A 27343-nucleotide genomic window follows, 5' to 3' on the forward strand; every position below is an offset into this window, starting at 1 on the left:
GGTGACGCACAAGTCTGTTCTGCTGGTAGTGCTCAACTTGGCGCGTAGGATTAGCAAGCTGCAGTTGCCATCGTTGTGGGAACCGTTTACTGTTTTTCAAAGCAATAAAGTACTTCTGCGCACCCATCGCAAATTCCTGCCCAACGTGGTTTCGCCATTTCATCTGAATCAGGAAATTTGCTTGCTGGTATTCTTCCCAAACCTGCAGTCTTACGCAGAAAGGGCTCTCCATTCCTTGGATCTGCAGAGGGTGCTCAAGTTTTATCTCTCCCGGACAAAGCCTTTAAGGAAATCAGAAGTGCCTTTTGCCACACGGGGGCTCGGCCCCAGGCACCCAAGCATCCAAGGCCTCCATCACCCGTTGAATGGTCCTAGCCATTTCTGAGGCATATGCGGCCACAGGAAAGAAGGTGCCTCCAGGCATCCATGCACCTGTGGTAAGGGTCAGAGCAACCGCAGTGGCTTTTCAGAGGCATGCCTCCTAGGAGGTAATCAGTAAGGTGGCTACGTGGGGGATGCCATCCACATTCTGCAAACACCACTCTCTGGATACCAGTTCCAGGAAGGACACATAGTTTAGGCAGACGGCTCTGAGGAACCTCTATGCCGTCAGCTCATTTAGACTGCTAATTGTTAGCTCCGCCCAGTTTTTTTTTCTCAGTCGAATCACTCACAAGGATGGAGGAAAGGGGATGGGACATATGAGTAATATGTTACTCAAGAGTATTGACTACAGTACTACTAGTCCGTAGTTCTGTTTCCTCAATACGTCCCACCCTCCTTCCCCCGCTAGTAGGCCAAAAAACGAATGTAATTGCGTAGCCAGGTTTACCAACGCCTGATGTGTCAAAAGGAACTGAGGTGAGGTGCCAGATGGCAGGGCTACTGGGCGATCCCACGCCCAGGGACGTGCCTCCGCGCACTATACTAACTTTTAAGGGGAAACTTTTATCGCTGCCAAAGGTTCTAGTACTGTCCCCATGCCTGGGGATACCCACAAGGATTGAGGAAAGGGGACTAAGGACTATGAGTACTGAAGTCACTACAGTGAGTATCTTTTATGTCGTTTACACTTTGGGTGGTTAGAAATGATCTAAGTGGCATTGTTACTTGGATATGCAAGTTCTAGATTTTAACCATTTGTTTGTTTCCTTCGCTAGAAACTTCTTCTGAAGAAAGCCCTGATCGTTGCCCTACAGTGGTGTTTTAATCACAATTTCAGTGTTCGACTGTATGCATTAATTGCACTGAAGAAACTCTGGACCATGACAAAGGATTTGTCTGTGAATGATTTTGAAGCTTTGGCAGACGTTATTGAATCAAGTCTTCATCAAGTTGAAACCATGCAAGGTGTTGGGTTAGTGAAATTTTTTTAAATAATACATCATCACCATTGACAAATGGGAACAAACTAACATAAATATGCAATGTGCAGAAACATCAAAGCTTAGCTGCTAATTATGTGTATAATAAGAGACTGAGCAGAGGTAAAATGACTCTTACTACAATTAAACAGTACACATCCATAATGAGACTACAGTAATAAACCGCAAGGACAAAAGAGGTTTGACTTCAAAATGACATGTATGCGTACCTGAATTGGATGTCTTGTCAACTATAACAATAGGCATGCATTATGTCCAGTTTTCATATTATTATGGTTGCTTGTATAGCGATTATATTGAAAGTGCATAGCATATTTAGGCGGGGGAAAATCTAACATTGAATGGGAAGAGCTACACATGTGTCTAGGTCAATTGGTGGGGATGTAATGGGGCAGGAGTGGTGTTATAAGGATGTTTTAGCATTCCATAACTGTCAATTTGTAGCAGTACGAGGCTCTGTAAATGGCAGCTTTGTGAAACTTGAGTATATTAAATCGTGTGAAGTCATATGAATTGTTACATGCATCTAGGAACCCAGTCGTGGACTCCCTGCTCACTGCTCAGAGAGGCATAGCTCCACCTCACTGATGAGGCCCAACAAAGCTGAAGCACGTGTATGGGGTTGTTGTTGGTACTCTTGTTCAGAAGGGAATTGCCATAGCATTTCGGTGCTGGACTGCCCATGTGGGCAGGACAAAGACTGATATGCAAATGTATATTTCCCATCTGTGAAAGGTACAGTGAGCAAAAAGTGATGGCTGTGAACTCTCAAAGTGGGGAAAAAAACTACAGAACAGGTTATCATGCCATGTTCTTTCTGGAGAGGGGCACCTGCTACCTTTTTTTGGAAATATTTACCAAGGAACTTGGGGTTGGTCACCCTGAGTTCCCTTGGAGAAGCCAGACGTGGACTCCCTGCTCAGAGAGGCACAGCTCCACCTCACTGATGAGGCCCAACAAGGCTGAAACACGCCTGCTACCTTTCTAAAAAACATTTTAGTTACTTGTCACATGCATCTGATGCATACTCAGAAATGACCCTGGGGCTGCAGGTTTTTAGGGTGGAAGGTAGACGTGGGTGGCAGAGGAAGGATAGTCAGAAGGGGGGAAATATCCAAGGAGGAATAAAATAGTGACTGCTTTAACCTAAAATCTCTTGCCGTCCCACTCCCTGTAAAAGAAGCCTTTCCTAGCACCTTCCAGGAATGACACAAAGGACAAAGGTTGAGAATTCCCATTTTTATCTGTGAACATCTGTTGAAGAAAATGTCTTTTTGAGCAATTACTATTATTGCTATTAAGGATATGCAACTGTTTCATAAGTAAGGAAGGGGTAATGGACAAGGAGGCCTTTAGGAGTTTGCCTCTCCAGCATTGGATCTTTCATAGATTCACTTGCTGTTTCAATATTTCCTGTAGCCAGGCTGGGAATTCTCGGTAACATTAAAGCAGTTTACATTTAAATGTGAACTGCAGTCACTTAAGTGTTCTCCTATAGTCGTTTTGGGTCATATTGTCCAACAGCCAATAGACAAAGACTCCCTTTAGGTCATCTTCAGATTTTTTACCACATGTTCACATGGGAATCCTCTTGAAGTTCCCTTCTTCATTCAACAATCCACACACAAGTCAAGTGTTTTCATATTCTGGTGTTAGTAACTGTTTTTACATTTCTTGTGGTTCTTTGCTGGCCATTCCTTTGGCCCCTCAGGATTGAGGTCCATTAGAGATTCCTCTTCACCCCACCATATGAAAGCAAGCAAAAGTCTCCTCAAGGCATGCTACACCTGCCACTTGAAGAATATCTACGTGGATGACAAGCATGTAGTTTATCTACTGCTTGTACCCAGACCATGACATCCGTTTGTGTACTATTTGCCATTCTGTTTCCAACAAGAACCTACAGGATTGGCACAGGAGGTTGCCGCCTTGTCTTGACGTTAGGGTACTTTGGTATGTGATTCCGCTTCTGTTCGGGGCCATACCTCCTCCACCAGAACAGAATCCAGGCGGTCGAGGTCCCACAAGGAGGTTTATCATGGTAAGAGGGTGAGGAATGAACATGCCACCTTTGCTAGAGCTTCTCAGGATAAAGCAGTCGATGAGCCCAAGCTGCCTTGAAGAAGCTAGAGTCCACGAAAACTGATATGACTGTTCCATTGATGGCTTCTCAGATGCCGCCATCTGCATCATTTGTCCACTAAAACAACGACTACGCTACTGACGCCTTCCTCGTCGACCGCGATGAAGCGAAGCAAGTCTGCTTTCATGCGCTCCGCATCCTCGTCCACGACTCCTTTAATGTCCTTATCACAGACTATGTTTTGACGACTTCATCCACGGTACCCTTGATGACCAAGACATTCACCTCTTTGCCAAAAAAGCCTCCATCTACCCCAGTTACCACTTTGTCCCCACCACACTTCTGCCGGCTCACCTAGACGAAAACAGTCCGTTTGCACTTGCTCTTTATGTTCATCCTGCTACTTTGGCCCTTCCCAGATGTCCCCTGATGAAACCCTTGAGCATGTGATAGATGTGGAGTTTGAGGCACTGAAAGGTGTCTTTTCTTATGACGAGAAGGAGGAAGACTTGTCAACACTACTACCTGCACAGCCGCAGCCACTTTCAACAATCCTACCACTATGTACCCCTCATATTCCTACTGCTCCTCATCCTCACCGACCAGTCCCGTTGTATCTGTTGCGACTGGCGTGAACCCACTGGAGTCCACCTGTGCTCCTTTGGACTCCACCTGGTTCCATAAATGACTAAAGGGCCCAGGCATCGGATGACCCCGCCTGTGGGTGCCACAGTCTCTGCACCAGTTTCAGTCTCGACTTCCTCTGAGACACCTTAACGCTCGAATTGGACTTCAACCTACTCTATACGTTCCTGCCAATCCCCTTCCTTCTGCTGTCTCTCAGGAGACTTTCTGTTCGAGGCCACAATGATCTTGATCGCTCCGGACTGGGCCTGGAGAAAGTGGTACCCAGAGTAGCTGGATATGGCTGTTTGCCCTCCCTGGCATCTTCTGCAGAGGCCGTACCTCCTCTCCCATTTGAAGGGGAGGGGCCTGCACCTGAACCTCAGCAGCCTGAACCTTCATGCCTGGCTGCTAAAAGGCTGAGGTATGGTGAGTGGGATTTGTTGGAGGCCATTCTGGACATACTCCTATCTGTTAGCAGACCTGCCATCAAGTTCATTTATGCCTGCAGGTGGCAGAAGTTTTCAGCTTGGTGCCGGTAGAGGAATCCCGACCTTTTCACTTGCTCCACTTCCTCTCTTTTGAAATTTCTTCTATCCCTGGCCAGCATGGGCCTACCGATTGGTACATTGAAGTGGTATTTTGCAGCCATTTTGGTCTTTAAGAGGGCCCTGTAGCAGGGCTCCTTTTTCATGATCCTCAGTTATTCAGTTCCTGAGTGGCCTTTCCAATATGTTTAGCCCACGCCAGTTGTTTGTTCCAGAAGGGGATTTAAATTTAGTGTTGAAGTTGTTAATGGGCGCTCCATTTGAGCCCCTTCATTCCTGTTCTTGAAAACTGCTCAGTAAGGTGATTTTCTTAGTTGCCATCAATTACGCTTGATGACTGAGTGAGCTCCTGGTTGGTTGGTTTTCTCTAAGGCGAAGGCAACATTGAGAGTTACACTCCTTCCTTCCAAAGGTGGTCTCTGATATCCATCTCTCTAAAAAGATCTACCTACCAGTCTTTTTTCCTCCGCCTCACCCTTCCAAAGCAGAGGTGCGTTCCCATCGGCTAGATCTGGTGCGCGGCCCCCAAGTTATCATTATTCTTTTATAACACGCTTAATGCATGAGACGGTTTCTAAGGGCGAGGCCAGGATTCGAACCTGTGTTGCCATACTTTGTCTTGCTTCCAAAACAAACGCCTTGCCCCTGAGCCTCCCAGCCCTAAGTTCTAAGTCTCTCGGACAAAGGAGAACAGGACTGATGGCCAACATGTTTCTGGTTATGTGGGTGTCTGAGATGGTAGGGCTGTTATGAAACAGACCCTGCCTCAATGAATAATTCTCTGCATCTCGGAATGCTACGATCTGGCTGGCAAGGAGTACCCTACGGGTCTCTGGGATTACTCCACCAGAAGGTTGGCCGCTACCTTGGCTCTGCAACGTGAAGTGCCATTTCTGTATATTTGCTAAGCAGCTACGTGGGCTTCCTTTCAAATGTTTGCTAAGTATTACTGCTTGGATTCCATGTCTGGTCAGGACGCTAGTTTTGGGAGGACTGTCCTCAGAGTTTTCTGGTTTAGGTGGTGTCCTTGGTTACCACATTCCTCCAGGTTATTGTACTGCTTTGGGAGACTATCATAGATGAGGAATCCGTGGGAGGAAGGAGTCCATTAGAAGAACAAATTAATTACCTTCAGTAATGTTCTTTCTGATGGACGTTCCTCCCACGGATTCCTCATCGCCCTCCATACCTGCCCTCTTGGGGTTGCTAGTGCATCTTGGTTCTGCATCAGAATGCTTGGCGAAAAAGGGTGGAACTGAGGTCAAGGAGCATGGGACCTATGTATATATTGTATATATGTGTGTTTGTGTGTGTATATATATATATATATATATATAAAAGCTGCGTAACTAAAAACCTATGAAATTCAGTAAAAAAACTTTGTTAAAGGGACGTTATGGTTCAAAGTAAAACCGAAAACCCCCTGAAATTTGGCAGTTATGGTAAGATAAGCAACCATAACTCGCGCCACCGTGCACTGCTAACACTAACACCCAGGACATCAAAGATGACATCACAAATGTCATTGATGACATCACTGATGACATCACATGGCTGGCTCTCCCTTTTTTTCCTTTACTGACCTATCTAAGCCACATAGTTTTCTGTAACAGTCAGGAAGTAAAAATTGAAAAGGTACTATATTTGTAGACTTAGGGTCAAGTCATATCATATGAAAAATATATATAGCGGAAGACACAGGCTTGAAAGAGAGCAATCCTTTCTGTGCATGAAGATAATCATTAGAGTTATCAGCACTTTCTCATAGTTTTATTTTTATTACTATACCTTCCCTGTATATGCTCATATTTGTATACATTGTACTCACACTCCTTTCCTTAGGGTTCACTGACATCATTTGATACACATACATACAGTAAGTAGCACCTTTGAAACAGAGCAATTATTTCTCTGCATAAAGATAATCAGTTAGGTTATGAACTCTTTCTGCTACTATTCTGCTTTTTTTGCTTACTTCTCTGTACCTGTATATACTCATATTTGTATGTGTTGTTGTCTCTGTGTTTTGTCTGTATTAAGTGTAATTATGTATTAAGTGGGTTTTATTAGCTACTTATTACATGTTAGATTATGAATATTGCACCTTCATTATGTATACTGCACACACTGACTAAGTTTCTGCATGAGTTGCTTAGTATACTGGATAGAACTTCATAATAGAATGCTATTTATATCAATGCATTGCTTAATGCACTAATTAGCTCATGATATTTATTGAAATGATCCTTCACACTTTTTGGTCAACATTATAAGAATCCCTCCTACCGAGTTTTCATGAAAAGTAAATGCACATGTGATGTCATCCGTGATGTCATCAATGACATTTGTGATGTCATCTTTGATGTCCTGGGTGTTAGTGTTAGCAGTGCACGTTGGCGCGAGTTATGGTTGCTTATCTTACCATAACTGCCGAATTTCAGGGGTTTTTCAGTTTTACTTTGAACCATAACGTCCCTTTAACAAAGTCTTTTTACTGAATTTGATAGGTTTTTAGTAGCACAACTTAACCATAATATCCCAGACTTTATATACATGTAACATAGAACATACTGAACCCCTAGCTAGTGATTTCCATGTCCGCGGACTACCGCCATGTCCGCGGACATATCGAAAATCTGAGCGTGGTGAATGTAAATTTAAATAGTGTGTCCCATTTCCCCTTTGAGGTTGGCTCTGAAAAGAGCTGTTTTTGGGTTTTTTTTTGCAGATGCTGTTATTTTGTATTTCTATTTTTTATTTTTCTTACTTTACTCCTAAAATCTTCACATAACCTTCTCCAAAGCAACCCTTACATTCCAAACCAGAATGGCATTTCCCATAAAAGATAAGGAAATGCCATCTTCTTTAAAATAAACAGCATTACTGGAATCAATATTCTCATTATTACCGAAGAACATACCAGCTCTAAGCATGAAGGCACACATGCCTCGGTTGATTACACACCTAGCATTGTTTTGCTGAGGACAAAAAACTGAACTATTGTCCCATATTGCCGTAGGTACTAATCCAGAAAAAATGACTTTGGTATTTGGAAGGATGTTCATTACTGCTTGAACCAAGTGTTCCAAATCGGCCAACAAAGTAGGGGCACTGACATAGCCCAAATGGAAAGCACCATAGTGCAAAACTACCAAAAACTACTGTTGATCCTGCCCATATCTTCACAAACTTGTACAATTCCATTTACATTGCAGTCAGGCACAGTGCTCCACACCACCTCTACTCCTTTAACATCAAAATTCTTTGCAACATGCCTGCATTGAGCATACTGTTGTAAACCATGCACAAACATATCTCCGAGCACCAACACCCTGACTTTCTCCACTTCTGCCATCTTCACTACACACAGTCTCTTTGAACACAAATCCACAACCTCAACATCTGATTGGCTCATCCCTAGAGTCTTCTTTCCATGCTGGATTTGCTGGAAAACCCCGGATGTAGCAGGCCCTGTCCGCAGACCGCATAACTCTTAGACAGGCCTTCTACCATTTCCACTTCATTCTCTGTGCCATTCCCTCATTGGATTCAGCTAACCAGGCAAAAAATACGGAGAATGTCCTCGGAACACCCCCATTTTCTTTATGTACGAACATTTCAGGACACAGCGAGTGTTCTTAGAACACTTTCAGCTTGACAACGAACAATACAGACAACGTCTTCAGGACACCCCCTGCGAACATTCCAGGACCCCACGAGTCTACTTACAACACTTTCAACTTGACACTGAATCCATTCTGTTTATTTACGAACATTTCAGAACAGCCGTGTTGTCTGCAGAAAAATCGAAGACAACAAAAGTGTCTAGCACATAAAAAAAACAGAACATTGAACCTATCTCATACTCCCCCACCCTCCCCAAACACTCTTACAAACCAACACACTCCACTAAATAAAATTTTTAATCCAAGTTTCACCGCGCTGTCCGCGAATGCAAGATGGCAGGCGCCACAGAAAATCTGACGCGCTTCACGCACCACGCCGTCCAATCAGCGAACACGTCACATGTCGCAATCAGCGAACACTTCGCATGTCTGCGGACATCACGCAAGCCGCTCGGCCAATCAGGGCATTGTCCACGGAGCGAACCGGGAAGTCCGTCCGTGGAGCGAACGGAGATATCACAATTTTTTTTGCCTTACATTTTGGTCATTTTAAAAAAAAACTACTGGACGGATTTACACCAAATTTGCAAAAGCACGCTTTCGGGACCAAGCCCCCAGTCCTGTCGCAAATTTGGTGTAAATCCGTCCAGCGGTTTGGGCTGTAGGCGTGCGCAAAGTTTTTTCCCATTATGTCTATGGGAAAAAACTAAAGTGTTGGGACCCCCCCCTATAACTTTGCAACCCCTGGACCAAACCTCTCCAAACTTTGCAAAGAAAATTCAGAGTGGGCCATATACTATTTTTGCAAAGTTTGGTGAGGATTCATCCAGAGGGAGTGAAGTTATAAGCCACCCAAAAAATGCTCTTCCTATGGAAACACCAACTTAACCATAACTACATGGACGCTACCACGTCCATGTAATGTATATATATATTTCTGAGGCTTGTGGAATCTGCTTAGATCACATGCTGTGCATAGGCCGACATCTAGTGGAAGCTGCGGAGTATTAGTTTGTTTTTCGAAACTCGAAAATGGGTGTCGACACAGGGCGTGCCAGTAATACTATCCCTAGTGTGACGTCCACTGTACCCAAGATCCCTCACGCGTCTAGGATCCTCAGATTGTTTTTTTCCGCCATACTGGTCGGAAGCATTTTGCGAAGTTCCCTGGCCTTAGCCATACTTTTGCTAAAATTTAAAATAATAATCTATTGACATCCTTCCCCACCCCAACGTCGAACTTCGACACTCGACGCCGGCTGGAGAAGAAATTGACCGTCGGCTGCTGCACAACGGATTTGGGCCTCGGAAGGCCGCTGGCCTCAGCCTGGGCCTGGTAGGCCGCTGGCCTCGGCCCTGCAAGTAGGGAGATTGGGGGGTGGTACATACTCTACACTCTTGGTATATAGGTACACCTTATACATTTCCTACACTTAACAGCCCGCTGCCTCAAGGTGCGTATGGAGGGTACCCCTTTTCAATTCTGCCCCAAGAGCAATCGCAAATACCCTTGGGTCGACAGGCACGCCACGTGCAATCTCTGCTTGCCGAGGGACCATCCCGAAGCAAACTGCAGAGCGTGTAGTAGGTTTAAACCTAAGACACTTAAGGACCGTTCGACGAAGCGTTGGGCCCACCACGCCAGGCAGGCGGCCATGGCAGCGGAGGGTGCCTTCAGCGATGGCAACGACGCCGTACTTTCGGACGGCGAGGGCATTACGGCGTCGAAAGACAGCCGAGCGCAGGTCCTCGACCTCGGAAGGTCGTCCGGCAGGGCGGCTATGGGGAAGACCCCCGGCGACACAAGCACTTCACATACTACACACACTAAACACACTAAGTCCAACCGAGACTCGACGACGTCGAGTTATCGGAAAGAGGCACAGACAGAACGGTCCGATTCGGTGTCCTCTGGGCGCTCTCGATCAAGATCACTGCATGACTCCAGGCAATCATCCACTCTTGCCAAGAGTGCCTCGCTCCCTAGGCTAACAGAAGTTCGATCGTCGGAAGACGAAGACGACTTCCACCCCCAGGCCGCGCTCCAGGAGTCGGAGCCCGCAATTAAAGCCAGTGAGGTCCCACGCTCGAAGGACAGGGACACCTCTCCCGATCCTCGACGCCAGGCTTCAAAAAACTCCGGAGCCACTAAGGGACAGGGAAAACATTTTTCGACGCACGGGGAGGGGGGGAAACAGCAGAAGAAACTACCTGTACATTCTTCCACACCTGTGAAACACTCCACCCCCCCTAAACAGACAGACAAGCCCAGGTCTGCTGATAGGTCCACAACCAGCAAGGCTACTCAAGATAAATCCCATAGACTTGCTGAGAGAGTCATTCCCAGTTCCAAACAATGGTCCAGTGAAGACATAGATAGGGTCATGTCAAGAATGTCTTCTTTGGTGGATTTTTATGATAAAAATCCAGAACATTTCCTCTCGTATGATCCACAAGGGGCCACACCCTCAGGCTCTACTGATCCTATCCCCCCGAGTAAGAAGGCCCGGTTTGAAACTCCGATGAGGTCTGAACCCTTCGAGGTACAACCTCACGCAAGACCATACTCACGGTATCAAGGTTAGGCTTCCTTTTGTGAAGACCAAGAACTTGGTATGATAGAAGAGCAAACCGGGACGGGCTACTATGGGGATGATGAGGACCAGGAAGAAGAAGAGGATGACCCGGAAACATACAGAGTAGATTCCCCGGTAGAGAATGAAGCCCCGGTTACCGACTCCCCGGTCGATAACCAACCCCTCCTAAATGAGGTTCTCGCTGGCGCAGCAGAACATTTCCACATTGACACCCACGGTGTACAGGAGGAAAGGGACTTCGCAGAAGAGTTAGTGGGAGAAAGGCGGCCTGTTGCCCAGACCATCCCTATCCTTAAATCCATTCAGCGGAGAATAGATCCGTCCCTGGTGAACCCAAACCTCACCAGGGCAGTCAATCCCAGGGTTGAAAAACTTTTCTGGGTGGCACAGTCTGACCCTCTCTATATAAGAGGACATCTGAAGCCAGACTCCCTAGTTGTCACCAACACTCATAAGAGGGCTGGGACACCCTTGTCTTCGTCAGAAGCTCCTCCCGACAAGGAGAGCAAGAAACTATATGGTTTCGGCAGGAAGGTAGCCTCAACGTCCGCCTATCAAGCAAGGATTGCTAACTCCACCACCCTGTTGGCCAGCTACAACTGCCATCAGTGGGAAGAAGTCGCGGCTCTCATAGCCTCTGCTCCTGAACCGTTAAAGGGCCAATTGGCTCGGATTTCCGCAGAGGGTAGAGCCGTGTCTGGTTGCATTTTGAAAGCAACCTTCGACGCCGCGGACAACGCAGGCAGATTGATAGCAGAAGGTACTGTTATCAAGAGACATGCATGGTTACGGCAGTCTGGTTTTAAGGCAGAAACACAGGCATGATTGTTGGACAAACCGGTGGAAGCCGATCTGTTGTTTGGTAAGGCGGTCGAAGACGCACTAAAAAATGCCAAGGACGAATACGAGACACTCAAATCCCTTGGCCAGTTAACCAACAAACCCCCTAACCAGAGAGGGAATAGTAATTTTCATCGCCCACGCGGCCAAAATTCCCAGAGAGGATCTAACTATTCCCAGGGGCAGGGTACACAGTGGAACAACAACCAACAGTCTTCCCAGGATTACGGCAGAGGTAATAGGAGAGGTCGTGGTAAAGGCAGAGGCAGCCCCAGCAAGGGAGGTGGCACGCCTCCACCAAAGCAGTGACGCTCAGTTCAGGGTCCCTTCTCACGCAACCCCAGTAGGGGGACGCATTTTAAACTTCACCCACGCTTGGGAAGGGATCACATCAGACAGATGGGTGCTGTCAATAGTATCCACAGGATATTGTATAGAGCTGCTGCAGCGTCCCCGGAACCATCCTCCACGACAAAGAGTACACTCCTTAGAACATCAGAAGATTCTCCTCGAGGAGATCGCCATTCTTCTACAAAAGGACGCGATAGAACTCGTCCCGGGACACCAGGTAAACAAGGGTATTTATTCAACTTACTTCCTTGTGCCAAAGAAAGACTTGACAATGCGCCCAGTATTGGACTTACGGCCTGCCAACAAGTATGTCAAGCCCCAAAATTTCGTATGACCACGCTACAAGAGGTAATCCCCCCTCCCAAAAAAAGGGGGATTACATGGCAACCTTGGATATGAAAGATGCTTATTTTCATATTTCCATGTTCCCAGCGCACAGAAAGTACTTGCGCTTCAAGGTGGACAGTCGCCACTACCAATTCAAGGTACTGCCCTTCGGGATAGCTTCAGCACCAAGGGTATTCACCAAGGTACTGGCGGTGGCGGCTGCACACCTACGCAGGGAGGCAATCCCGGTGTACCCTTATCTGGACGAATGGCTCATAACGGGGGAAACCCCAGGAATTTGCAGGACAAACATTCAAAGAACTATCGACCTCCTCCACGAGTTAGGCTTCTCAATCAACGAGAAAAAGTCAAGCCTGGTGCCAAGCACCTCAAAACAATTCCTAGGAGCAATCCTGGATACCCAGGAGGGGTTAACCTTTCCTTCAGAAGAAAGAATTCGGAATATACTACTGCAAATTCCGCATTATCAGTCCGGTCAACAAATGACAGTACGCAAAGCAATGCGTTTACTGGGCATGATGGCGTCATGCATTTACCTGGTCCCCCACGCGCGCCTGCGCATGCGTCCCATGCAGGAATGGTTGGCGAAACAGTGGTCTCAGGCAAGTGGTCAGTGGGACGATCTAGTGGTCGTTTCGCCAACACTGGTACAAAGCCTTCACTGGTGGACAAGAGAGAATCTCGCACAGGGGAAACCCTTTTACGATCCCGAAGTACAGGCAGTAGTCACTACGGATGCATGTCTGACGGGGTGGGGAGCTCACCATCTCCACCACACAGCTCAGGGTCTCTGGTCTCTGGCAGTATTCAGAGCGCTTCAGGCGGTCAAGCCCGATCTACTAAACCTGTCAGTGCAAGTCCGGACGAACAGCACTACAGCCATGTTGTACCTGAACAAGCAAGGAGGGACTTGCTTGCCAAATCTGTCCAAGCTTGCCCAGAAAATCTGGATATGGGCACTCAGACGGAACATCTTCCTGTCATCACAACATGTTCCAGGGGAGCTCAATTCCCTAGCGGATTCTCTGAGCAGAGACTCCCTCCCAGAGGAACACGAATGGGTTCTTCACAGAGAGGTCGTAGAAGATATCTTCTCTCAGTGGGGTTTCCCCACTATAGACCTATTCGCCACAAGCGAAAACAGACAATGCCCAGGATTTGCATCCAGGTTCCCCCAACCAGACTCCCAGGGGAACGCCCTGTGGATGAACTGGTCAGGGATGTTTGCGTACGCTTTTCCACCAACTCCTCATCAGGAAAGTGGTGAACAAGATGAACAGGGAATTGATGACGCTCGTCCTAGTTGCTCCCATGTGGGCAAGGCAACCGTGGTTCCCACACCTACGCAGGATGGCGGTGTGCGAGCCCATCAAACTTCCAGCCTGGTACAACCTTCTGTCCCAGCACCAAGGTCAAACAGTGCACCAGCAACCCAACTCAATGAACCTGGCAGCATGGCTCCTGAGGTCAGAGTTTGGACATCTCAATTTGCCACAGAGGTGTATGGACATCCTAAAAGAATCTAGGAAACCAAACACAAGGCACTGTTACTTTGACAAGTGGAAGAGGTTCGTTATCTGGTGCCAGAGTAGACAAATCAACCCAGTTGATTGCACTCCTTCCACTATTGTTACATACATGCTCCACCTGCTAGATGCAGGATTGGTTTTTAACTCACTGAAAGTACACCTGGCAGCCCTCTCGGCTTACACCACTTCCCATAACAAGGTCTCGTAGTGGAAAGTACCAGTAGTTAAAGCCTTCATGGAAGGAGTAAAGAGACTTTACCCTCCTATTTCAAACCCACCACCAGGGTGGGACCTTAATGTGGTGCTAGCCAAGCTCATGGGCCCCCCTTTCGAACCCATGCATAAAAGCAGTCTCAAGCACCTGACTTATAAAACGGCCTTCTTAGCAGCTATTACTTCTATAAGAAGGGTCAGTGAAATTCAGGCTCTGTCAGTGCAGGATCCCTTCTTTACTATCCATAAAGACAAACTGGTTTTACGCACACACCCTAGGTTCTCCCCTAAATTTATATCAAAATTCCATGTAAACCAGTCCATCGAGCTCCCGGCTTTCTTCCAGAACCCGCAAAGCTCGGCTGAGGTGAAACTACACACCCTAGATGTGTGTAGGGCGGTCCTCTACTATGTAAATAAAACCAGACCGCTAAGGAAAACAGATCAACTGTTTGTCTCCGTAGCTACAGGCAGAGAGGGGGATCGCGTCTCTAAAGGTGCCATCTCGAAGTGGATTATTAACTATATCCAGCTGTGTTACTCACTCTCTGAAAAGACTCTGCCTTTTACGCCAAGGGCCCACTCTACTAGATGCATTGGGGCCACTCTGGCTTTCATTGCAAATGTACCCCTTGACACCATTTGCAAAGCAGCTACTTGGAGCTCTATTCACACTTTTACTCAGCATTACTGCATTGACACCCATTCCAAGGCAGATACACAAGTGGGACAAGCGGTTCTAAGACTCTTATTTGCTCATGACCCTTCTCACATCCCACCTCCTTCTTCTGGTACTGCTCGCTAATCTATGCACAGCATGTGATCTAAGCGGATTCCACAAGCCTCAGAAGGGATACATTACTCACCGTAATCGTATTTCTGATGCTTGTATCTGCTTAGATTCACATGCGACCCACCCTTCCTCCCCTCCGAGAGAAGGCGCATGATTGCTTCTAGTCTTACCTTTCTGTCTATCTGCTTGGATTATCTGTACTCACGCTACTCCTCATGCTACCTCATGTCAGGAAAACTACAATCTGAGGATCCTAGACGCGTGAGGGATCTTGGGTACAGTGGACGTCGCACTAGGGATAGTATTACTGGCACACCCTGTGTCGATGCCCATTTTCGAGTTTCGAAAAACAAACTGTAATACTCTGCAGCTTCCACTAGATGTCGGCCTATGCACAGCATGTGAATCTAAGCAGATACAAGCATCAGAAATACGATTACGGTGAGTAATGTATCCCATATATATATATTTTTTTATCAAAGATTTTATTGATTTTTACATTAGAACAGCATTACATACACCTCTCTGCGTTCTGGGTAGGGGACATAGGGAGGGGAAAAGAGGAAGGAGGGGGAGAAGGAGGGGAGGGGGGGGTGAGATATAGGAGGGAGGGAGCGAGGTGAACGAGAAAAACAATAACATTAACAACAACAACACAGCTTCAGGGACCATGGTGCGACAGTCTGTCGGAGTCGACATCGGAAGTCCTCGTGTCACAGGGTGCGTTCAACAGAGTCAGTGTTCCCCTCTGGTGGGCCTGCTACAGTCTCAGTGGCTAGAGTACTTGCCCCTGAATCTCAATCATCCTCCTCCCATCTTTTCCAAATTTTTTCGGCTTTTTGCGGGCAACCCCTCGCTTTGTACACACGATGCTCCATTACAGCACATATGTCCACATCCGTAACCCATTGGTCGTAGCTGGGTTGCGCTCTGATCCCCGCAACTGAGCAATGTTCCGCCTGAGAACCGCCAATGCAGTGGACCATAACAGTTTCTCATAACGGGAGAGGTCCGATTCCCCAGAGATCCCCAAAAGCAGTTGCTTCGGGCATCTCTGTATCTGTTTACCCAGAACTCTGGAGAGCTTGTCGCAGCATTTCTGCCATAGCTGCTGGATGTTATCACAGTCCCACAGTATATGAAAAAATGTACCTTCCTCTCGCTTGCAGCGCAGACATCTTGCATCCGAGGCCCTGCCCCAACGGAAGAGGGCCACTCTTTGGTAATAGGTGCGGTGCAGTATCTTCAGCTGGACCAGTCGGAGCCTTGAAGAGATAGTTGTTTCTCGCGGGTACATCAGGGCCTCCACCCAGTCTTCTGGCAGAAGCTGGCCCACGTCACGTTCCCACTTTGCTTTCAGACTGGATAGCTCCGGTGTCGCAAATGAGGTAATTACCTTGTACATTGTGGAGGTAACCTTCCGCTCCACTCGGTCTTGGACAATGTTGCGCTCTAGTGGAGAGCTTTCTGGCAGATCTTGTATGGGCTGTCGCTGGGACGTCCAAGCATGGACTAGTTGCATATGGTGGAATCTTTCTGTGTCCGGCAGGGAGAATTTCTCTTGCAACGTCCCGAATGTCGCCAGGTTATCCTCATGCACGACGTCTCTGACATTGGAGATTCCTCGTTGGGTCCATTCGGGCCATCTTGGCAGCTTCCGTATTTGGGGCAGGTTGCAGTTGTTCCACAACGGTTGGGCCAGAGTTATTTTCCCTCCCCAGCCCAAGTATTGCGACGCTTCCTTCCAGATTCTCATTATGTGAGATATCATGTCTGGTTTCGGAGGTCTGTCCAGGTCTCTATAGAGATGCTCTATTGGTTCTGCCGTGGCGTTACAGTGGAAGCCCCTGATGTGTGGCAGGCTCCCGTCGCCGTGGAGCATATCATTCACCACCTCCGTTTGGGCAGCCCAGTAGTATGATTGCAGTCTGGGCAACCCGATCTCTCCCTCCCAGATAGACCTCTGAAGAGTGGCAAGGGCAATTCTAGGGTGTCCTCCTTTCCAAAGCAGTTTCCGGAGGATGCATTCAATTTTGTGAAAGTCCTGATGATGGATGTACAAAGGCGCGTTTTGCAGGATGTATAGGAATTTGGGAAGGGCAATCATTTTGAACAGAGCTGCCCTACCGAGCAGCGTAAGTGGTAAGGAGATCCAATGGCGGGTGTCCTCTGCAAATCTCGTTATCAGGGGGGAGAGGTTCAGCGCAGTGTATTCCATGAGTTGTGTTGTAATATGTATTCCCAAGTATTTGAACTGCTCCTTCTCGATTTGGTAGGGGCCCGAAGCTAGGCCTGCCACTGGAGTACCTCCTATAGGAAAGAGGATGGACTTGGACCAATTCACGCGTAGTCCGCAAAATACCTCATATTGCTTCAGTAGTTGCACGACCTTGGGGCAGGAGGTTATCGGGTCCTTTAGGTAGATGAGAAGATCATCCGCATAAAGAGATATTCGGTCCTCCCAGGTCTCGGACCATCGGAAGCCCTCCCAGGTTCGAGTGTTTCACAGTAGGATCGCCAGGGGTTCGATGGCGATGGCAAAGATCATGGCCGATAGTGGGCAGCCCTGCCTTGTACCTCTTCCTAGCCTGAACAGTTCTGATCTCCAGCCATTGACCCTGGTCCTAGCCACCGGGGATTCATACAGCAGTCGCACCCGGCTCATGAAGGTTTTCACCGAAGCCCATGCAGTGCATTATGGTCCAGACGGCTTCCCATCTCACCGAATCGAAGGCCTTTTCAAAGTCGATTGCTAACAGGGCTAGTGGACCCTGTATGTTGTTGGCCCTTTCCAACGCTGAAAATAGCCTGCGGAGGTTCATGCGGGTTGATCTTTGTGGCATAAAGCCGCATTGGTCCGGGTGTATTAGGGCGGGGATTACCTTCTGTAGCCGATCCGCTAGCAGTTTTGCGAGTATCTTAGTCTCCGAGTTGATGAGCGAGATGGGCCTATATGAACTGCATCTTTCTGGGGGCTTGTCCGGTTTGGGTATCACTACTATTGTTGCCTCTCGTAGGTCTGGGGGGAGAGTGCCCTTTTCTCGTGCGTGGAGGTACATTTTCAGCAACTGGGGGGCTATCACGTTAGCGCCTACCTTACGCCATATCTCCACCGGGAAGCCATTTGGGCCAGGGGTCTTACCGGACTGGAGACCATAGATGGCACCTAGGATCTCTTGCTCCGTGATCTCCCGCTCCAGTTGTTGCCGCTGGGCTTCATTTAGGGTAGGGATTTCAATGTGGTCCATGATCATAGCGTCCATCGGAGTTGTGGGTTCACTGTATAACTCAGCATAGTATTCCGCAAAGCCTTGGGTTATTTCCTGGTCTGTTACGCCTGCATTTGATCCTTTTGGTTCAAGTCTTCGGACATGGTTGCATCCCTGCTCCTTCCTTTCCAGCCATGCCAGCATCTTGCCGGCCTTGTCGCCTGTGTCATAGATCCTTGCTCTCATTGCAGTGTGTGCTTGTCTAGCGTTATCCATCGCAATACTTTGCAATCTTTTTTGTGCTAATAGCAACGCCCGGTTGGAGGCTGGCGTATTTTCGCTTATGTGCCTCTCCTCTGCCAGTTTGGCTTGTGTCTCTGCTTCAAGGATCTTGTGCATATGCTGCCTCTTTTGGGCCGCCGTCCACAAGATCAGCTCGCCTCTTAGGACCGTTTTATAGGCTTCCCACAGCGTTTCAGGGTTCGCTCCCGCCTGTGTGTTTAGCTCAAAGTAAGTATTGGTAGTTTCCTGTAGTCTGTCGACCAGCTTATGGTCAGAAAAAACACAAAGATTAGGTGAAGACCCAATCATACAGCCGCTCTCTGAAGTCCCTAGTTGGGTTCTGTATTCGTTGTAATTCCACTCAATATAAATCATTTAGTACAAATTCTTAACAGAGTACGAAAGTCAAATATATGTTGGTTTTTCAGAATCGATTTTATCCATCAAGTAAAGGATTATTATTTCATACAAAGAGGTGACTAATGGCCACCCAACTATCCTTCATGAGGAAGAGATTGCCACCCATCACTCTATTCATAGACTTATCATGTGCCAATGCATTTCGGAAATAATCCTTCATCAGGGCAAGTCTAGAGTATAACGTTCACATACAATTACAATTTTGTCAACCATAAGCAAATTTCCATATTTTGAACAACACAAGTATTCGACATTCATCGTTCAAATAATTGAAAGAGTAAAAAAGTGCACATACCGGGTCACGTAATGAGCCGGAACAGAAGGAAAATCCAAATCAAAAAGAAGAAAAGCAAATCAATACACAAGTCGGTCAATACGTCTTGTAACAAAATGGTGGAATTCATGTGTTTACCTGATGTTGGAGAGTAATGGCAAAAAATATATCTTTTGGAGTGCAAGCTGCTTCCGCCGTAAATGGAGAGCAGGTGCTGTAAACGGTAAGAAAAAATAAAATAAAAAATCCAATGTAGAACTTATCTTAGGTCTAGCAAATCTCTAATAGTAAACTCAGATGGTAGCTTACCCTAGAACGAAGCAGAGGGTTCCCTCTGTGTCTTACTGAAAGCAGACTGTCTTCGTTGCTTCGGCGCGTTGCCGAGCAACCTAGTTTTAACGGACACGTGATAGAAGGCAAAGTGTCCTTCCTGTTTAGACGCGTTGCCGAGCAACCCGGCATGTGATGTCGGCTTCATGAAAATTGTCAGTAATTATAGGCAAAAATTCTCCTATAATCAGAAATGCTTACTACGTGGTCCTCTAGGGAAATTATTGATAAAAAAGCGATACAAAAAGGGAATAAGTGGAATGCCGTCTATAGACATAGAAAAAATACTACAACGTTCTTAACAAGGATGAATGGAGTCAAGAGAACAACTCTTGGGCTGTGTTTAAAGTAAATATGTGCCTACATGCCGCTAGTGGTGTCGTCTAGACAGACGGCACCTCGGGCCCTGGGAGACCCAGGACGCGCAGAATGGAGGACATTATGGTCATTAATCATATAAATTCAAGCATTAGTGTAAATCTCAACCAAACGATATCAGACATCACAAAGCAATACAAATGAAAAAAACAATTAGAGAAAAACATAATCAGAGAAAACAGTGGTAGTTGATCTCCTCATTAAGCCCATAGGGTGCCAGGCTTCCAAGCTTGTCGATCCAGTACGTCTCTCTACGATTCAAGCGTTGGCCTAAATCTTCATGAGGACTATTTTTAGTTAGTGCTTCCAAAATCACAAATTTTATTTGTGACACGTTATGTCCATTGGTCATCCAATGTCGTGCCACTGCTGAGTTCATGTTTGCATTACGAATGCACGATCGATGTTCTCCCCATCTCAATTTGGCTGTTCGTGTTGATTGTCCTACATAAAATTTCCCACAAGGGCATTTAATGCCATAAATGATATTGCTACTGTCACATGTGGCAAAAGTCTTGAGCATAATCTTCTGCCCTGTCCTTGGATGGTTAATGGAGTTTCCTTTAATAACAAAATTACAGTTAACACACTGTAAACACGGAAATGTCCCAGTCCGCTGAGTCGTTGGTTTTCTGGCTGCAGATTTCGTTTGTACCAGTTCATCTCTTAGGTTCCTGCTTCGTTGGTATGCAAAGATAGGTTTTTCGCTAAAGATTTCTTGGACTCGGATGTCATTCTTGAAAATTTCCCAATGTTTCATGATAGTTTTCTTAATCTTTGTGCTTTGTGTAGAAAACTTGGATACGAATACCGGTGACTTTAATTCTCTCTTTCTTATGGAGTTCTGTTCTGATAAGAGAGTCTCTCGTGGTAGGGCATCAACTCTGTCTGATGCCTGATCAAGTTCATCCTGTTTGTATCCCCGAGCCAAAAATTTCTCTTTCATTTCCATCTGCTGAGTCCTGTAGTCTTCAGGATCACTGACAATTTTCTTGACCCTCAGTAGTTGACTATATGGCAAATTTTTCAGTAAACTTGGCTGATGGAAACTGAGACGATGCAGGAGATTGTTCCGATCTGTCGCTTTCCGAAACAGTGAGGTGCTATAGTTAGTTGCTTTCTTATGAACCTGTACATCAAGGAAAGTTATAATTTCATGTGAGAGCTCTCTGGTGAACTGTATCCTCTGGTCAATGCTGTTCAGATACAAAAAGAAAGTTTCAAATGACTCTCTTGTACCTTTCCAAATTCCAAAGATATCATCTATGTATCTCGTCCACAATCTAATATCCTTCTTCCATTCTTGTTTGTTCAATACATGATCTGTTTCAAACTTATGCATGAAGCTGTTCGCATATGAGGGCGCCATAGTAGCTCCCATCGAGGTCCCTGCTGTCTGTAGAAAGAATTGATTTCCATACTGAAAATAGGAGTTCTCTGAAATAAATTGTAGTAACGCCAATATAAATTCCTTTTGGGCACGTATTTCAGGTACTCTCAGTAGCAACCATTCTACTGCTTCCATCCCCAGGTCATGGGGTATGGAGGTGTATAGACTTTTCACGTCTATTGTAAACATCAGGTCTTCAGGCAAAGGTGTCAACAAGCTCAGTTTTTGCAGGAAATGGGTGGTATCTCTTGTGTAAGTACTGGTCTCCTGTATCAATGGCTGTAGGAAAAAATCTATGTAGACCCCCAAGGGTTGGTTAATGCTTTCTATCCCTGCAACAATTGGTCTACCGGGTGGTTTCATGGCATCTTTATGGATCTTCGGCAGTGTGTAGAAGTTGGGGATCCTCGGGTGTTCTTTCAGAAGAAATTTTTGTGTATGTTCGTTAATCCAGTCCAACTCGAATGCTTTCGTTAAGAGACTCTTCAGATTTTGTTTGATTGAAAGAGTAGGATCATGATCCAAATTAGCGTATGTGGTCTGGTCTTGGAGTTGTCTTTTACATTCAGCATCATAGTCACAAGAATTCTGAATAACCAGAGCTCCTCCCTTATCCGCTGGGCGAAAGGTAATACTCTTGTCACTAAATAAGTCTCTAATTAGTCTCATCTCGTGTGGTTTCAAATTCCTATATGGAGGATTTCTGTAACTGATACGTTCGAGATCTCGAGTGACTAACCTCTGAAATATTTCTATGGATGGTACTGTGATGGGTGGAACAAATCCGCTCTTAACTCTGAATTCTTGAAAGTCTGGAATCTCGGATGGACTCTCGTGGCTCTCCAGTTCATTAAAGAAGACTTTAAGCTTTAGTTTGCGAACAAACTTGTATAGTTCTATCTTCGTGTCAAACAAAGTGGTACCGTAGGTCGGTACAAAGCTAAGACCTCTCTGTAGAGTCTCTTCTTCTGCTTTATTGAGTCTCCTTTCCGAAATGTTAACCACTAGCTTTTCTTCTGTTGTAGTCTCGTTAAGGGTTTGTTTCTTGCGTTTCCTCCTCCCCCTGCGGGTTCTTTTCGGCGGGCGCCTAAAAAAGATGCAGCGGGTGGGGCTCGCGTGGAAGGGCTTGTTGTCTGTGCGAGGGTCTCTATGTTTTGTTCCACTGGGATATCAAACTCTCTCTGAGCTTCTGAGTCGGAACTCGAAGTATTGTCGGATGCGTATTTAAACGGTTTCTTTGGTGCTGCTTGGCCGTATTTGTCCATCCAGGTATATACCTCGTCATTAATATAATCGTAGGTGTCCCTTCTAAATTTCTTAATCTTCTTTTGCTCCAGTTCTGACTTATAATCCTCAAGCTTAGTATTAACCTCTATCAGAATGTTGTCATACTCTTCTCTCCCAAGTGTATCAACTAATTCTTTCTCTATCTCCTCAATTTCCGTCCTCAGAGTTATTAGATTCTTTGATAATTCCTGGATAGTTAACAAAATTAGGTCCAGAGAACATTTATTGAGTATTGATTCCCACCTTCGAACAAACTCTCTACTTTCTTTGCACAAAGACGGTCGAAGCTGTATGCGAAGCCCTCTTGGGATGCGTTGGTTCTTGAAATATCGTCCAAGGGTTATAGCGTGTAGTTTCCTGTTTATCTCCTTACGTATTAGATACTCTAATTGCTTAATTCGTTTGGCCGGATCTTTTGGTGTAATACCATGGGCACCAATTGACGTTTCGCTAATGAGTTCAAGTATGGCTGATGCTTCCTCAGTTGAGAAACCTAAAGTTTCTGCGCATTTATTAGACAAACCTTCGATATCCTCAAATGACATATTCAATGTATTGGGTAATCACCTTTGAAATTGTGTGCCACCACTGCTGTGTGTCTCCCAATGGAGGGAAGGAAAAGAAGCAGGAAGCAAAATTGAGTGGGCACCACAGGGATATCACGTATTTCTGGCGTTTATCAGAAGTCTCTATAGAGATAAATCTTTATCAGAAGGTTGAATCCTGTATGCAGGAGCTGGCTGTATAAGGCCTGGAGACCAGCTTATGGTCACCCAGATGATAGCTGTTCAGGCGCCAGCACGGTGGTGGGATTTTCCGGGATGTGGTGAGTACCATTTCAATCGGAGAGTGGTCAGAAATACCTCTAGATAGCATGCTTATTTCCTGTGCCCTGTATAGGTCGGTAGCAGGGGTGAAAAAATAATCCAATCTGCCCCGGAGTGGAAGGAGTACGCTCTACTGTCTGGGTGTAGTTCTCTCCACACGTCGCAAAGGCCGAGTGCGTTGGCGAATGTGGCCAGTCTGGTGGGGCATTAGGGTTTCTGTTACGTATATGTGATCTATACAGGGTTACGTTCATGACATTAGGGTTTCTGTTACGTATATGTGATCTATACAGGGTTACGTTCATGACTTCATTAAAGTCACCGCCTAGTACCATGTAGTCAGATGTATCATTGGCGATTAGCGGGGTGATGTCGGTGAGTAGTGGCTCTAGTAAGTTTGGTGGTGCATAAATTGCTATTAGTGCCACGGATTGTCCCCATAGCTCACCCGTCACATATATGTATCTGCCACCTGTATCATGGGTCACCGTGTGGAGGTGGAGGTTTTTTTGTACCAGGATCATGACGCCTCTTGCACCCATCGTGAAGCCGGAATGGAGTGCTAACTTATAGTTCGTACGTCTGAATAGGGTACATTCTGTGCCTGCGAGATGTGTCTCGGATAGGAACACTATGTCGGCCCTCCGTCTATTCAGGAATTGGCGCACCAGACGACGCTTGATGGCATTGCCCAGGCCATTTACGTTCCAAGACATGAGTCTTAGTGTTCTGAGGGCATCCGCCTTACTGTTGTCCTCTGCCATATGAGCATTTAATGATATTAGCCCTCAGTGTCTCCGGCGGCGATATACGCCCATTGGAGCCCTGCCCATGGGACCCCGACATCCACTCCAGCCATATTCCCTTATGAGTTCGATTGGTCCCGCCTGAAGCTGTCCTTAACAAACCCCTAACCCCCCACCCTATACTCCTCCCAACTAGAAGCATCGGTCGCCCAAACAACAGCTCTATGGTGTCAACCGGACACTTAACATGTACTAAACTTACTTTCAGGTGAAAGTGACTTTCCCCTAGATAAAGCCCAAGGGGGTGGGTGCTGCTCCTCTAGAGGAGGTCCCCGTGGGAACCTACCCGTGTGGAACACGTGGGATTTGTTTCACTCCTCGGGCGATGGGGGGGATTTTCCCCTCAGTGTCAACTGGACACCTTATATGCGTTTAGTTTGACTTTCAGTACAGGTGGCTTCCCCCTTCCTAGCAACCCAGGGGATAAAAGCCCTCCTCGCGAGGTATGCCCGGAGGGGGACAGTTACGTGTAATGTACGTGGGGTTCGATTCAGCCCCAGGGGGGGGGCTCTCCTCGTGTTGCGGTTTTGGGGCGTACCGCGGCCACATCAGGTATGTGTGTGTTGCCTGGTGTTGCGTATGCGTGTGTAAACAAGTGGTTCTGTGTCTCTACCTGGGTAACCCCACGGGGCTTCAGGCGTCTGGCTAATATTGGGGCTGTGGTCAGCCCCCCACGTCCTCTGGCGGATCTTGTGCTGGTGGTCGGCAGGCCTCTCGCTGTTGGTCTGGTGGAGACCTACGGTTCCTCCATCCGACGTCACGGGGGGCGGACCAATCTCCGTCTATGTTTTGTTCTGCCCATCGCCAGGCCTCCTTGGGGTCGTTAAAGTGGACTGTTGTCCCTTTATGTTATATCTTGAGTTGCGCCGGGAAGAGCAGGTCATACTTCACTCCCATTGTTTGCAGCTGTTTCTTGAGATGATCGAAGGATTGTCTCGCCTTTTGGACTGTGTAGTCGGGAAAGAAGGCAACTTTGGAGCCGTTAAATGTGACAGCGCCTTTTGCACGCACATACTGTAGTAGGGCATCACTGTCCCTGTAGTTCAAAAACTTTGCGATTATCGTGCGCGGAGGCGCGCCGGGTTGAGGTCTGCCTGTGGGTACTCTGTGTGCCCTTTCTATGGAGAAGAACTTGGAGAAGGCGTCCGGCTTGTACAGGTCAGTCAACCATTTCTCCAAAAAGAGCTCCATGCAGGGGCCTTCGGCTCTCTCGGGTATGCCGAGAATGCGCACGTTGTTGAGTCTGGATCTACCCTCTCCGTCTTCAATTCTGTCCTCCAGCACCTTCAGTTTAGATGTGACATTTTGGAGCTGTTGTTGCACGGTGTTCATTCTATCCTCAGTGTTGGATATACGATGCTCGGCCTCCCCGGTGCGGGCCGTCAGTTTTTGAAGGTCGTGTCTGAGGAGGAACACATCCATGCTGATCCCGTCCATTTTTTGTTCCATTGATGTGCGGGAATCTGCAATGGCGGTCATTACGTCCTTCAGGGAGATTATATGTTCTGATTCTGCATCTTCTGAGGATAGCGCGTGTAAGTCGGGTGCCTGCAGTGGGGGAATGGTGTATTGATCCATTCTGCTTTGAGTGGGCTGCTTTCTGGATTTCTCTTTTCCCATGGTTCCCGTTGCACCTTGCGTCTGTGGTTTTTGCGTGGTGATCTTCTTGTGGTGGCTGGATATCGGTTTGTTTTGTCCACCCACTCTTGGGCTGTTGGCTCTGGGATTGCTTTTGGAGGCCTCTGCGGAATATGGTCCGGTCGTGACCCCCCGTGTCGTCTTCGGCAGCAGCGAGCCTTTCTACTTTGGGTTTGAATGCCTCACAGTTGGCCTCACGGTTGGCCTGCAGCACTTAGTCCCTGGCCTCGGTCTTTCCTTCTTGGTGTCCCGGGGGTTGGAGCGGTGCGTGCGGGGCCCACACCTTATGGGGGGGCTCTCTCCGGGTCGAGTGGCCTTTGTTTGGATGGTCTGCTACCGCATCATAGCCACTGCGTTTGGGGCTGCAATCCTCCAGTTACGGGTGCGACCTTCCCCCGCCGTGGGCCTCCTCGCCGCCCAGGTCAGTGTCAGTGTGGGTGGTATGGCGGCCAGGTGGCTCCGCGGCTTCACGGCCTCCTCCTAGGACCGGCCCGCTCACTTCTGGGGTGGGCCTGTTTGGGTGGTGGGTGCAGTTCGCGTATCTTCCTACCTCCAATAGCGTGTCCGCTGTTTGCGTGTGGAGCTCAGCTGCCGCAGGCCTCCCCTGGGTGGTGTCCTGTCAGCAGGCCCCGCTCGTCAGATGGCGTGTGCGTCACTCTCCTCCAGGCTCCAGTGAGATCAGGCTGTTGGCGGGCTCCAGTACGCAGCGCCGCAGCCGCTCATCGTAGGTCCTCCGAGCCACGACTCGTAGGCCCCGTTCAGTCTCCCTGTCACCATCCGCCCCTCCCGCAACGCTGTTTGGGGGGGTGCACGGCTCTCCTTTGCAGCGCCGAGGGCGTCTCACCACGACAGGGGTGCGCCGAGGTCCGCCCACGTATCGGAGCGCTGCCGGAGCCCTCCCAGGGGGGCCGCACTTCTCCTCCGCCGACACCAGTGGACAGGCGGCGAGCAGGGCACCGCTTCAGTGGAGCTCCGCTTCCCGGCTTCAGTGTCTGCAGGCGGCCATCTTGAAGGCGGGCTGGTTTGGCGCTCGTACAAAGTTCTTCGAGCTCCAGCTCGGGGATTCGGTCGCGGTTTGAGCTGCTTTCTTCCCAGCTTGTGCACGAGGGTGTCCGGCACCCGACAGGAGTGTTCTGGAACCTAATTTAGCCAGAAATCAGGCGTTTTCCTCAGGATGTATGGTGCGGCCACGGGAGCCGGAGAGACGCTGCTGGCCACGCCCCCTGTATCCCATATATATTGATTACAGGGCATGCAGTAGCAGCCCTGTAGTTATGGTTAAGTTGCTCAACCAATAGGAAGAGCCCTTTTTGGGCGGCTTATAACTTTACCCCCCTGGACGAATCCTTACCAAACTTTGCAACACACGTATATGGTCCCATCAGAGTTGTTCTGGTAAGTTTGATGAGGTTTCGTCAACAGGGGGCAAAGTTGTAGGGAAGGGTCCCAAAATGTCTGTTTTTTCCATAGACGCAATGGAAATAAATGTTTGCTCATGTCTACACCCCAAACGGCTGGATGGATTTTCACCGAATTTGAGAGGGAACAAAATTAGAGGGGGTGTC

The 27343-nt window shown here is 47.5% G+C and overlaps 1 protein-coding gene across 6 annotated transcripts in view; it reads left to right on the forward strand.

The window, feature by feature from the left end:
* The window catches only part of TARBP1 (TAR (HIV-1) RNA binding protein 1), a 2688190-nt gene that overhangs the window by 2254496 nt on the left and 406351 nt on the right, over window positions 1–27343 (forward strand). For all 6 annotated transcript variants that reach the window (XM_069607367.1, XM_069607363.1, XM_069607366.1 and 3 more), the window contains exon 24: window positions 1161–1357. In XM_069607367.1, the coding sequence (XP_069463468.1) occupies window positions 1161–1357 (197 nt within the window). The remainder of the gene's footprint in view (window positions 1–1160; window positions 1358–27343) is intronic.

This window comes from Ambystoma mexicanum, chromosome 4q (assembly GCF_040938575.1).
Source record: "Ambystoma mexicanum isolate Mex_15411 chromosome 4q, UKY_AmexF1_1, whole genome shotgun sequence".
Lineage (NCBI taxonomy): Eukaryota > Metazoa > Chordata > Amphibia > Caudata > Ambystomatidae > Ambystoma > Ambystoma mexicanum.